At 38.5% G+C, this 13,616-nt stretch overlaps 1 protein-coding gene across 2 annotated transcripts; it reads right to left on the minus strand.

Moving 5' to 3' along the window:
- Positions 1-1,422: 1,422 nt before the first annotated feature.
- Positions 1,423-11,834, minus strand: LOC148043467 (cytochrome P450 2J2-like). 2 transcript variants are annotated; one of them, XM_087726116.1, is made up of 9 exons: positions 11,664-11,834; positions 9,108-9,270; positions 6,375-6,524; positions 5,998-6,158; positions 5,238-5,414; positions 4,199-4,340; positions 3,007-3,194; positions 2,307-2,448; positions 1,423-1,619 (listed from the first exon to the last, which is right to left on the minus strand). In XM_087726116.1, the coding sequence occupies exons 1-9, from the start codon at positions 11,832-11,834 to the stop codon at positions 1,435-1,437; spliced, it is 1,479 nt and encodes a 492-aa protein (XP_087582242.1). In that variant the 3' UTR covers positions 1,423-1,434. The 2 variants fall into 2 exon arrangements, with proteins under 2 accessions (XP_087582242.1, XP_087582241.1); XM_087726115.1 differs by having other exon boundaries at positions 5,232-5,414.
- Between the last annotated feature and the right edge of the window lie 1,782 nt (positions 11,835-13,616).

Below are 13,616 nucleotides of genomic sequence, written 5' to 3' on the forward strand. Positions count from 1 at the left end.
TTTTTTGGCCTGGGGAGAGGAGAAGTGAGATAAATAGTAAATAATTTTTAGTTAACTACAATAATAACAAGGAAATGTTAATGGATAATATATAATGATAAATACAGGTGTGTTGTACTAATAAAAGCAAATTGGACAGAAGCATTAATTTGTGAGTTGGGGGGGGAGGAGAGGGAATGTTAGATATCCTACTAACTGAGTTTCTTTTAGAATATGTTTTAAAGATGTAAAGTTATGGCAGACTTATGGAGATTACACAAATATGCCAGTAGGTGATTGTGTCTTCAAATATAAATGATTTTAGATAAAAACACGTTTAAGTAACTGTAATCAAATGAAAATTGTGGTACAGTGATAGTAAAGTACATAAATTCTAAAATGTACAACTCAATTTGAATGAAGTATATGTAATGATTGTGGAAGAAACGCACGAAATGTATCTGTAACCAATTGACACGCCTTCCTGAGAGACCGTCTCCTGCCAATTACCTCCCAAAGACCAATTCGATCGCACAGGCTTGGCCTTCTCTGGGTTTCATCTGCCAGCCAATGCCGGCTGGCAACCCCCCGGGGGAGAGCCTTCTCTGTTGCTGCTCTGACCGTCTGGAACGAGCTCCCCGTGGAGATCCGGACCCTTACCGAGGTGGCGTAGTGGTTAGGGTGCAGTACTGCAGGCCACTTCAGCTGACTGTTATCTGCAGTTCGGCGGTTCAAATCTCACCGGCTCAAGGTTGACTCAGCCTTCCATCCTTCCGAGGTGGGTGAAATGAGGACCCAGACTGTGGGGGCGATATGCTGACTCTATAAACCGCTTAGAGAGGGCTGAAACCCTATGAAGCGGTATATAAGTCTAACTGCTTTAACTGCTTTACTATCCTCCCGGCCTTCCATAAAGCTACTAAGTCCTGGCTATTCCAGCAGGCTGGGGGTTGTTGAAGTACCCACCCCAATTTCAATTGTGACTGTTGTGGATTTTTAATATTGTTTGTATTGTCTTATTTATTCCCCCCCCCCCCTGTTTATGGTGAGCCGCCCGGACTCCTTCGGGAGTGGGCGGCATACAAAACCAATAAACCTAACCTTCCACAAGATGTAACAAAAGATTATTCTTTTTCTTCTTGTGTGTTTGTTTAATAAAAACAATAAAAAAGCTTTAAAAAAGAAAATAAATGGAATAATATGTTTTATTGGCACCCAAAAGGAAACAGTGATACAGTATGATAAGGTTATTCGATACATTTTTAACCCACATCCTCCTAAGTTTTGGTTGACCTTGTTGGGGATGTTGTGTGACCCCAGCTATAGGTTGAAGAAGTTTCAGTATTGAGTAAACAGAAGCAAAATGCAATATTAAGTGAATAGGTATATCAGAAACATTTATCATATGGAATTGCTACTCTGTAACTGATGTCATGCCTTTTACGATGTTTAATCTTAAGATTGTAAGGGAATAGCACACAGCTTGTAAGGGTGTGGATGCATCACCACTTTTGCAACAGGTTCTTCATTGAGCTTTTTCACTCCTTCAGGCAACCGGAAGCTGAAGGCCCTCAACAGGCTGGTCAGAAAGGTGAAGATCTCAATTCTTGCCAGCTGTTCTCCCACACAGGAACGTAGACCTGTGGATGAGACAAAGCATGGATTTGTGGATAATGATCTGTTTTCCATGGTGTACACCATCACCAAGGAAATCTGAAAAGATTCATAAGAGATGAAAGAGATTTCCATGATAATCCTGGTATCTTCTAGCAGATTGAATTCCTAGAGCTTTTTTTCTCCCCTTTAGAGAGCATGTCAGAGAGATGCCTTGAATTCAGATTGTAGTAGATGGAAGAAACTTTCAAAGGCAAAGTTATACATGCATGAAAAAAGTAATCTAGCAACTATATTACTTATTCCACTGTGATATAGATGGAGTAGAGGGAAGAGGTATGGACATAGTCTGTGGGAATTCCCTTTTACAAACCAAATACCTATTCTTGTTGTTATTTGTTTGCTACATCTGTCTGTCTGGACAAAAGTTGGGCTAACAGTCTGCAAAACAGCCTTTCTTCATGTCCTCCTGAGAGTAATTGCTGCTGCAGCATTGGACTGCATTTGATTTCTTTTGCTCAGGGATTTACCTCTCTGTAAGATTACTATTGTTTTGCACATCAAAGTTTATAGCCTAGGGGGAACTTCAGGCTCTCTTAGTTTTGAAACCAGAAGGAAGAAGGATTCAAACTATTCAAACTATGATGACCTCAGGGGTGGTAGTGCTGGGAATCTGCAAGTTAGAACCTGCTTTGGAATCATGGATGTAGTACCTATTCCAAATGACAGAAACTCTTCCCGTTCAATGAACTTCCCATCCTTATCTAAAAAGTGACTTGGGTTGAATTCTTCCGGTGTCTCCCATTGCTCAGGATCAAGAAGGACAGAGCGCAGGTCTGGGATAATAATGGTCCCCTGTAAACAAAGACATGATTAAAAAGAGCAGTTTCATAGTTTCAACAGGGAAAATGTATAAACAATATTTTTGAAGCTTTTGGTTTTCTTTTGCCTTTATGGAGCCATATTTGTTCATTTCCAGAGTGGTTTCAGACAGCAGTAGTCCTCAACTCTTCAGCTTCCTTTCTTCCATCCTTTCCATTAAAACTGAGAGCTGGGTGCATATTTATCACATGAGATTGCCCCGAGAAATAGACAAGAAACATGTCCACTTATGACTAAAATTCTGAACTTAAGTTCAACCCTTTAATCTAATATCACAGAGGTGATATTTAGCCAGTTTGCACTGGTTCGCGCGAACCAGTGGTGAAAATTTGGCCTGGATCACTGGCCTGGGGAAGTCCATACATTTGGATTAAACCCATTATTAATCCCTCGCAAGAGTTTGTTATTCTTCTTTATTCAATTTTGCATGGTTGCATTGGCAGTTCCTGAACAGAGAGCTTCTATCCCAGTGTCATATTATGATTTTCCTTCCGTGTAGGGCTACTGGTGTGCAGTGAACATGTTTATTACCTTAGGAATGTGGTAACCCCTCAACTTCACATCCTTTGTACTTTCTCGAGGAATCCCAACTAACAGGACACTTTTTAAACGCTGCATTTCATGAATCACGGCATTGGTGTAGGGCAGCTTCTTCCGATCCTGATAGGAAATCCACCCCGAGAAGCCAAACACATCTTCAATTTCCCTCTGGACTTTCTCTAAAAAAGAAATGATGGAAATAGAAGCTTTCTTTGATTCAATCAGGCCTGTTGCCACCAATGTTCTTTAAGGGATCTGGCCTTCACCTTCAAGTTATTATCTGCTTCTGGGCTCCATATCTATTGGGATTCCCAGGTTCGCAGCCCCAGCCAGGCCTTCAACTCCAGTCACCAGCTAATTGGTTCTTATTCCACAACTGGTGTAATAATGGTGCAGGGCCTCCTGGTTGGGCGAGGGAAGTTGGACTAGATGACCTACAAGGTCCCTTCCAACTCTGTTAATCTGTAATCTGTAAAAACTGTCCCCCATCATATGTTACCAAAGGACTCAAAATCCATCTCCAGTCACTGATCTCTGATCTGGGCCACATACGTCATTACCAAGGCCCCCTGTTGACTCTCTGAGTTGATTTTTGCTTCCAGCCCTCACCAGCTTGTCATTCTTCTTGGCTGCCTCCGGCTCTGACTTAAATTGGATCTTCATTATGTCTCCAGTAGCCTTCCACTCTTCTGTCAGGCTCATGGCTAGATCTCCATCTCCCCTCAGTCTCTTGTCATGTCCCTCAATGCTGCAGACAATGATTCAAGGTTGGCTGTGCCCCCACCCCCACCCCAAATCTGTGCTCACACCCACCATTTTGTTTTTTTGTATGATGAGGCAATTTAAGTTTAGGCCTAAAACAAATAAGAAATCTCAAAACCAAGGGAGACTAATACGTTGAAATTGTTAAATGTTTCAGATTTGTACTGATTTCTAGTTTTTAATTCCTTGATGAATATTTTACTGAGGATTCAAACAAGGCTCTCTGTTTCCTTACTTAGCATATGGCCGGATTTCCGCGTGTACATTCTTTGCTTTCCTTTAGTCCTGCTAAGTTCATTCTCCTGCTTATAGAATCAAGAATCTGCATAGGAAAATTATTATGAGGAATAGATTTCAAATAATTCCTGGGTATTTTAAAACCGGAGAGTGACTCTTGTTCCATTAGCCATGTCTGTCTCACCTTGGATGTCAGGGTGATTGGTCAAGAGAAGCAGTGCCCACATCAGAGTACCAAAGGTTGTGTCTGTTCCAGCACCAAAAAAATCAAAAATACACTGAGCCAGGTTCTCTTCATCATAGGTAGAGTCTGGGTCATTCCTGGTCTGTTTAAAATGAAAACTGAAATTTACAATGAATTCTATGTAGCTTTTTTTAATTACTTTTGTTTCTGTGTCACAAGTCAATGCAGGAGAGCAAAAATTAAAGTGGTAGATTCACAGTAAGATATTATCTTGAGAAACTGAATACTGCACAAGCCAGAAAAAGGGCCTCTGAAAATATCTCCAGACCTGTCACATCCTGGGCATAAACGGTTTCATCTTCTTACCTCGAGATGACGCTGTAGGGCAGGGGTGTCAAAGTCGATTTCATTGAGGGCCACATCACGGTTGTGTTTCATTGTGGGGGGCCAGGGTGGGTGTGGCCTGGGTGGGCATCGCTAGCTTGATGTCACATGCTGGGGGCACCTATGGTGGCCTGAATGCTCTGCCAGAGGAAACAGGCTCCTGAGCTCAAGTTTTAGCTGCGACAGCCTCCTGCAGCCCTTTGCCAGCAAAAATACAATATTGTATTTTGCATCTGGAAGTCTTTAAGAAGATATTCGATAGCCATTTATCTGAAATGGTATAGGGCTTCCTGCCTAAGCATGAGGCTGGACTAGAAGACCTCCAAGGTCCTTTCCAACTCTGCTAGTGTATTATTGTACAGTATTCATTTAAGTATGAATTAATCAAAAATCCCGGTTAATTCTTTTCCTTCATAATGGAGGGAATGGAATCTTCAAGAAAAAGAGGGGGAAAGAAATGATAGGCGGACATGAGAGGATGACAAAGGAAAATAATACCAACTTCCCCCAGAGAATCTCCCTTCTCTAAGGAGAGTTCACGATTGCAAAGGTTCTAAATTCAGAAGAGAAGATAAATGAAAAGAAAAGAAAATCCAATAAAGACAATTTCAGTAACTCCTCCTTGCCCATGTATTGAAACACAGTAAACCCATACCTTCTCCATCTGTAGAAGATAGTAATCAATGAAATCTTGTGGCTCATAGAGAGATCTGGAGTCCTTGTGTTTCTCTATTTCTTGCTTTGCAAAGGATGTGATCACCTCTACAGAAGCCAAGGCCTCTCTGTAAGGGCCTGGGGGGTAGCTCATTAATCGTGGGAACACAAAAAGCATCTAATGGAAATGGAAGTTGGAAAAGTTATTTATTTATAACCCACCACAATTAAAAAAGCAGCACAACAGTTATCCCCAGTTGTTCTCTGCAGCTCACAGTAATAGACAACACCTAATAACCAAAGAAAGCCATTGCAAGAACATTAAAACATGGCAAACAATGGTGGAACATCTTTTGCTAAAGCTATTGAAAAATGGGATGGAAAGCCAGATGCTGGTGATAACTGAAATGTGGGATTCATCCATAGGCAAAATCACTTTGGGGTGGCTGTTAATGCACCAGCCTAGAAACTGAGATACTCTGAGTTCTAGTCCCAACTCAAGCACTAACTCAACTGTATGACACTGGAAGAGTTCTTGTCTCTCAGCCCTGGGAAGGGAGCAATGGCAAACCACTCCCAAATCTTGACAAGGAAACTGCAAAGACCTGTCCAGGATCTCACCTAGAGTCAAGACTGATTCAAGGACAGACATACCTACTGGACAATTTCCAAGGCTTCCTCCCTTCATTCCATTCATGATTTCATGGAATTACTGATGGAAAATAGGTTTTGGCAGAGCTTTAATATAGAACATGACTCACCGCATGAAAAAGGCTACCAGAGAATTTCACAATATTTTCAATAGCTTTAATTAACTTCTGGAAGTTCTCATCTTCAGGAGAAAATTGATGGCCAAAAGTCAAAGCGCATATGACATTAGAAACTGCATTTACTACTGGAAATGAAGGGTCAAAAGGCTGTCCTGCAAACAAAGATATTTAAACAAAGATATTTCATAATGAATTTTTAAAGAACAGAAAAAGGGAAGGAAGGAAGGAATGAATTTGGGAACTCTGTCAATTGTTTCAAAACTAAAAAGAATCAAATCAAATAATCTCTTTTCCTTTAAAATACTCAGAATAGAAAAGATTTTGCCATTACCTCAAATTTCCCAAATTACCCATTACCCCAAAGAGACCTTTTGTTTGTCTGAACATCTCCACGAGTCTCTGAGCTCCATCTTCTATCTGATGCTCAATGCTTTTCTTCCCCAGGCCCAGCTTCCGCAGAGACGTGACACCAATGTGACGCTGCTGTTTCCAGATGTGGCCATTGGAGAAAACAATTCCTGAAGGCATCAGCAGACAATGATAAATTATTCCTGACAACATTCATGTTTTTTTTTAAAAAAAAAACTAGTCCAGTACTTGCCAAATATCTCTTTGGATTTCAGATGGGAATACCAAACCATTATGACATGTTGCCATTTTGTAAGATTCTGACTGTGCTATTTTTTTCTTACAAAAATATTTATTCCTTTTGGAAGTCACATGGACACTGGGAAGTGCATGTGGCACGGTGACCACAGATGCATTGCTTCTCAACCTTATACAATAGACATCAAGACCTAAGATGATGTAAACGTTCATGTGTACGAACATATGTTATAGGCACAAGAGTCAGGATCTTCCCAGTGATCTCAGAATCTATCTGCAACTTCCTTCTACAAGATTGAAACTAACCAATAAAATAGACAAATGGATTTTTCATTGACCAAGTTTAATGAAGTGATGATGTTACCTAGTTTGGGTCATGAAATGTCTGCAAAAAAAATATTAAGCCCATAGAGCACCAAGGACCTCTTAATCAAATTAATATTGTGTTTTTCTGACAATAATTATGATAGTTTAAATTGCGTTTATGAAAGCCATCAATAAATGAACACACAGTGGTAATAAAAAGCTAAGTTTAAAGTAATAAAGCTTAGTATCTTCTGAGCCAGAATGTGATCGTCTTTATCTGATCTATTAAAGCATGTAGTAGAAAAAAATGACCAACATTTTACTAAAAACAATGACTTCAAATTAAGGAGCTGGAAAATAATATATTTGAAAGAAAAGTGCAAGCTGGAGGGATACAAAACAACGAAAGAAACGAAATAACACTGTATATATATAATTTCACTCAAAAAACATCACGAAATCTCCAGAATCTTAAAGCTTACAAAATTGAAATTTGGCATGTATGTTCCTCTTGCCTTCTAGGTGCTTGCTAAGAAAGGATTTTTCAAAATGACCACCAGATCATTAGTATTTCTTAGATTATTATTATTATTAACACAATAATAATAAACGTTCTGCTCCCCCTCATAACCTTAAAATACCTCTTTTACAATTGCCACTTGGATGTGGCCAGTGTGTGACTCAACCGGCCTGAGGGCTGGGAGTTTGGAGACAATCAATGGGGACAGCCTGAGGGAGAGAAGGGGATTAGATAGGAGATGCCTCTGTGGGACAAGCCTGAGGGAGAGAAGGAGATAGGAGAGGATCAATGAGGCCACCCTGAGGGAGAGAAAGGGATAGGAGAAGAGAGGTCTCTATGGGGGAAGTCTGAGGAAGAGAAGGGGGCTAGGAGAGGCCTCTAAGATTGTTGATGCCCATTTGAGGGAAAATATTCTTAGAAAGGCTCATGGAAGAGATAAATCAGGACGATAAAAAAGTGCCCTTTCAACTAAAATATATGTAAGGTATATTATTTATAAAGGATTCTAATTTCTGAGGGAGAAATTGCTTAAATGTAGAATTCACTAAAATTTGGGTTTCTTCTTAATCATATATTGATCAGAAAATGGGGGAGAGATTTCAACACATCCATAAATGCCAATTGTCTCCCTGCAATTCAAAAACAGGTATCACCCTGGATCAGGCTTTGGCTGTAAGATGGCGAGAGGAACAAGCCAAAAGAGCAATCGTGACTAGGAATAAAAATAGCTTGAATTTGCATAATTATAATATGAGAAATACTAACTACCCTGTTTCCCTGAAAATCAGACCTCCCTGGATAACAAGCCCAATCAGGCTTTTGAGTGCGCTAAAATAAGCCCTCCCCTGAAAATAAGCCCTCCCCAAGATTTTGCAACACAGCAGCAGCCATGAGGTGACCATGCTCTCCGCCTCCTGCACCTCAAAAATAATAAGACCACCCTGAAAATAAGGCCAAGCGCTTATTTTGGGGGTCAAAATAAAACAAGACCCTGTCTTACTTTGGGGAAAACAATATATATATAATTGTGTGAGGGGCCCTTGGTGCTGTCTGAGCTTGCTTGTTTACTTGTAGACATTTCATTAGCCTAACTTGTCAACATCATCAATGGTAGAATATCTAAAGAAAAAAATTAATAAAAAACAATCATACGTGGTTTTATGCATTACATAAAGAAGCATCAAATAATTACAAAACGGAAATGCAATGTCTACGTCAGTTTATCAATGAAACGAAAGAAGATTGAATACAATGGAGATGCAACATAATGTAGGGTAAAGCGTATTACAGCAATAGTTCTATTGCTTATCACATAACTGTAAATCATTTTATTAGAGCCAAGGTGGCGCAGTGGTTAAATGCAGCACTGCAGGCTACTGCTAGATCAGCAGTTCAGCGGTTCAAATCTCACCGGCTCAGGGTTGACTCAGCCTTCCATCCTTCTGAGGTGGGTAAAATGAGGACCCAGATTGTTGGGGGCAATATGCTGACTCTCTGTAAACCGCTTAGAGAGGCCTGAAAGGCCTATGAAGCGGTATATAAGTCTACTGCTATTGCTATTGCTATTATCCCTTATGTCCCCCACACTCTACTTGCTATACATATTATCCCCACAAATTGCAACAGTGTGATAGTTATTTAGATACAATTCCTTATTATTTCTACTTACCTCTTCTCTGCCCTAAAGCTGTCATGAAAGCATCCTCCGGTCGATAAGAGAATTCTTCTGGGAAACGGTCCATTCCTTCTTTCACAGTTTTGAACCCAGATAGCACTACAATAAGGTAATGTCCAGCCCACATGGAGTATATATTTCCATATTCTTTTACATGCTGTCAAGTGTATCAAAGATGTGAAATGTTACGATCACACAAAATAGATTATTTACAGCTAAGATGCCATCAGTGTCTTCTGTAAATCCTCAATTCTAAGACCTTTCACCATATTCAATTGTCTGCTCTTTAGAAACTTATTTTCTCTCCCTAAGATTCCTGCAAAAACAGCAGTCCATTTCGTTTTTCAGCACCTTCCTTTGCCTCCCCCCCCCTTGCTTTTTTCAGCCATCAATTCCTGAACCATCAAACTGATAGTTATATTGACATGACAGTCTACGCCAGTGATGGGGAATCTATGGCATGTATGCCAGAGGTGGCATGCAGATATTCTCAGTCATCCAGATTATGGATGTCCTGGAGATGCTTTTTCAAAAGGCAACTGGACATTGTTTTTTCTTGGAAGATATTTTGCTTCTCATTTGAGAAGCTCCTTCAGTTCCCCCTGGATGATCACACTCTTAGACATGAAGAAAAATACATGATTAAATTAGCCTCTGAGAAAGGAGCAAGTCTAGAAGCAGATAGTGAGGTTTTCAGCATGATTCTGCAAATATTTTTCAAATCACTAATCTGGTAAGCTGTTAACTGTCTTCTCTCAGACCAAGAAGAAAAAGGGAATGAGCTTTTCTCTCTCCAACTGAAACATTTCTCCAAGAATGCATGTGTTGGTTGGAAGACAGTCATAAACAATATTCCCAGTTCATAAATTGCCCCCCACCCCTGCTTTTTTTTGATGAAAGAGTGGAACCTGGAAGAAGAATGTAGCTTTCATTATCTAGAAAAAGGATTTTTTTCAACTGGACTTAGCACACAATGACTAATTATAGTGACTGCTTGAGGAATATTACTAGAGTATGGTAATTCCACCAATCGTGTTGCCAAACTAAATGATTCCCCCCATTACACACAGTTTCTTGAAAACTACTTCTGAATATTAAAACGTTAGGTATCTTACACTCCTAAGAGCTTTGGTGCAGGAACACCTGCCAGAAGTAGAGAGGTGCTTCAATTAAATTGCATAACTGCCAATATCTAGGTTATACTATACCAGATACCAAGCACATATTTCCTGTCTGAACCTGAAATATGTTTCTATTGTTTCCTTCTATAACCAGCTGCATATAATCATTATCTTTGAATTGTTCCATTAGCAAACATTTCTTAGTAAGATTGAACTAGAGTCTGCCTTCTTTTTTATATATATTTATATTTTTATTAACAAACATGTAAAATAAATGGTAATATGTTCCGTGTATTGATTCACATTTCCAGCATTTTGAGGAGGTATTTGTTAAGATTTTAGCTAACCTTTTTGGTGCCAGGTGCCATCTGTAAAACATTTTCCACTGGTTTTCCTTGTATGCAACTGATAGTGCCATTTTTAAATTTATTCCCCAAAATTTTTCCCATTTGTTTAATTCAATATTATAGCCAAAATTCTGTGCCCATTTTATCATTTGTTCTTTTACAATTTCCTCTTCCATTTTACACTTCAGGAGGAATTTATATATTCTCCCTATCATCTTTCTATCTGGGCTTTGAATAATTTTATCCAATTCGTGTGGTTCTGTTTCGATGTCATGTAATTTTGTATCTTTATTGTATTTAGTTTTGATTTGGAGGTAAGTTAACCAGTCAACTTTCATGTTCTGATCTGCCAATTCTTCAATTGTTTTTAAATTTCCCTGTCTATCAATTAAGTCTCTGTATTTTAGGATTTTGTTCAAATCTGTAAAATTTGGGTGAGTCATCCTTTCTTTTGGTGATAGCCAATTTGGGATTTTCACATGGTGGATTTTTTTTATTTTGAGCCATTTTTGCAACAACACCCTTCTGATTAAATGATTTTGAAAGTATTTGTGCGTTTTATTTTTATCATCCCATAGGAATGTATGCCAGCCTACTTGCAGGTCAAGGACAAAATTCTTTGTATTCGTTCTTTTAAAACCTGTTTATTTCTTCCTGCCATAATTGCTGCAAATATTTTATAATCAGAGTTTAACAATGAAATTGGCCTGTAATTTTGAATTTCTTGTAGATTGGTTGCTTCTTTTTGGGATTAGCGATATTATTGCTTCTGTCCATGATTCAGGTATCTTGGCTTTTACTAAAACTTCATTAAACATTTCCACTCCCAGCTCTTCCAATATTAGTTTCTTTCACATTCTGCTCTTTGAAATGTTGGTGACTAGGTCTCAGCTTGAATATTCTGCCTCAGCGAGGAACATAACATAACAACCAAGCGTAATGACTAGCACTTAAATTCCTCATCATCAAGGAATATTTCACTAGCTTAATACATTTGTTTATAGTGATGATACAATTGATACAAAAGAAAACAATTGATTATTATTTTGTATATGACTAGATTATTGTTTATAATGAAATACCTTACGGAAGTAATCTTCGCGAAACAAAAACCCGTAAGCCCACATGGTCCCAATGAGAGGTAGAGCCAAAGGACCCGGAGGCAAATGTCTTCGGGACCAGAGGTGCCTCAGAAAGAAGAGAATCAGCAGAGCAAGCAGCAAAACGAACAGAAAAGTCCCCATCGCCATCATTCTCCTGCTGCTTCTATGTTTCACTGATGGGAAAAGAATGGCAACATGTCTTTTAATACTCTAATGAGCGTTCATACTTTGTGAGCAAGATGTTCTCTTGCTCACATAATGATTATACCATATGTTGCAGTGCTTAAAGGACAAGGAAGGATCAAATGATAGGTAGAGAGATTAAGTGTTTTGAAATACCTGTCTAAAAATGATCTCACCGTACAAGCTGCCTTATCCATGTGCACAACTGAAAATAACTGATCCATACTACAACCTTAGGAGGAACAATTGCCCAACTCTGAAGCATCATGAGCCCTATTAGTGCAGTGCTTAGAATGCAGTTTTGCAGGCAAACTCTGCCCACAGCCTGTGTGCAATCCAGGTTGACTCAGCCTGTTAAGGTAATGATAAGGTGACCAATCGTCCTCCTTTAGCGAGGACAGTCCTTTGTAAGTTCTCTCCTCCCTCGAAAAGTGTCCTCCTACATGTCCTCCTTTTCGATATTTGTCACTCGTAATGTGATGTATTTGCCTTTGACATGATGATTTATCGAGGCTCGGTATAGTGCAGTGTAAGACGCGATTATGAGACGCATGCGCTCCGCACGGGAGACCTTGAGAGAGAGCACTTCACGCATGTGGCTTTGTTTACTTCTTATCGAAACACAACGCAGCAGATACGCACGTGGTAGTCTCATGGCACGTCAGCAATTGAATGATTCATGGTAATTATTTCTTTCTCAGTGAATATTCAATTATACAGAGGTAAGTACAATAATGAAATATCTGAGATATTAATGTATTTTGTACATAATCAAGCATCTATTTTTCACAAAATGATTCAAAAGATTGAAGGTGAACACATTTCAGCTACAGAAGTTAGTCTTATTTGAATGACTTTATCCTTCAATATAAATCTTGATTTGAAGATAAATTTTCTTCCTTTAATTATAAAAAGTAAATTGTCAGACTTAGAGGAATCAAATCCGGGCATAATGGAAAAGTTTATCAAAGAAGTGCAGAATTTTTACCGAACATGTTTTAAATATATCGAAGAAGGGTCTGAAACAAGCATCACGGGAAATAACAGTTTTCAATGGTGTTTGTTGACTTCATCGCAAGTATATTGGACAGATATTGAATCTTGTGTTTTTGTCTAAAGAAGTGCCAAGCATTAAGATAGACGACAATTGTCTCTTTGAAGAAATTAGAAGACTGAATGTTAAATTCTGAAAAATTAATACAATGGGAAAATTAACACGTTGAAGATGGGTGGATATTTTCAGCCATTTCAAAATGAACATATTTCATGTGAAAATTTATTTATACTTGTTCAATTTACATTGTGCTGCCCTGGAACTAATGCAGCAGTTCAAAGAGTTTTTTCAATTGCCAATGATTTTTGGAGAAGTGAGAAATCAAGATTGAATGTTTATGCTCTAGCTGCAGCACTTGCCATAAAATTCAATATGAAGGATATTTCTTGTTCAGATATTTCCAATATATTGTTAGAAAATGATACGTTGACAAAAAAAATATTAATTCAAAGGAAAAGTACTCATTTAAATAATAATTAACAGGCATGTAAGCATAATTACAAGATAAAATGTTACAAATGTTTTTACTATGCATATATCATATTATAGTGTGTTATTATTGCAATGAATAAAATATTTCTTTTATTTACGATACTTTTTTTTCAATTTGTTTGTCCTCCTTTTCATTGTAAAAAAGTTGGTCACCTTAGTAATGATGATTTAATAGCTGATCAACTGCTGTAAGGCAGTTAACC

Source organism: Thamnophis sirtalis, unplaced genomic scaffold (assembly GCF_051295495.1).
Source record: "Thamnophis sirtalis isolate CommonGarterSnake01/CBP01778 unplaced genomic scaffold, rThaSir2_p1.2 scaffold_11, whole genome shotgun sequence".
NCBI classification, from domain to species: domain Eukaryota; kingdom Metazoa; phylum Chordata; class Lepidosauria; order Squamata; family Natricidae; genus Thamnophis; species Thamnophis sirtalis.

Excerpts from the sequence above, each read along its gene's own strand:
- LOC148043467 (XM_087726115.1), bottom strand. The coding sequence starts at position 11,834 with ATGATGGCGATGGGGACTTTTCTGTTCGTTTTGCTGCTTGCTCTGCTG. Across the intron at positions 9,271-11,663 it reads GCGAAGATTACTTCCGTAAG|CATGTAAAAGAATATGGAAA; the intron begins GTATTTCATTAT and ends TACACTTGACAG. Across the intron at positions 6,525-9,107 it reads AGCTTTAGGGCAGAGAAGAG|GAATTGTTTTCTCCAATGGC; the intron begins GTAAGTAGAAAT and ends TGATGCCTTCAG.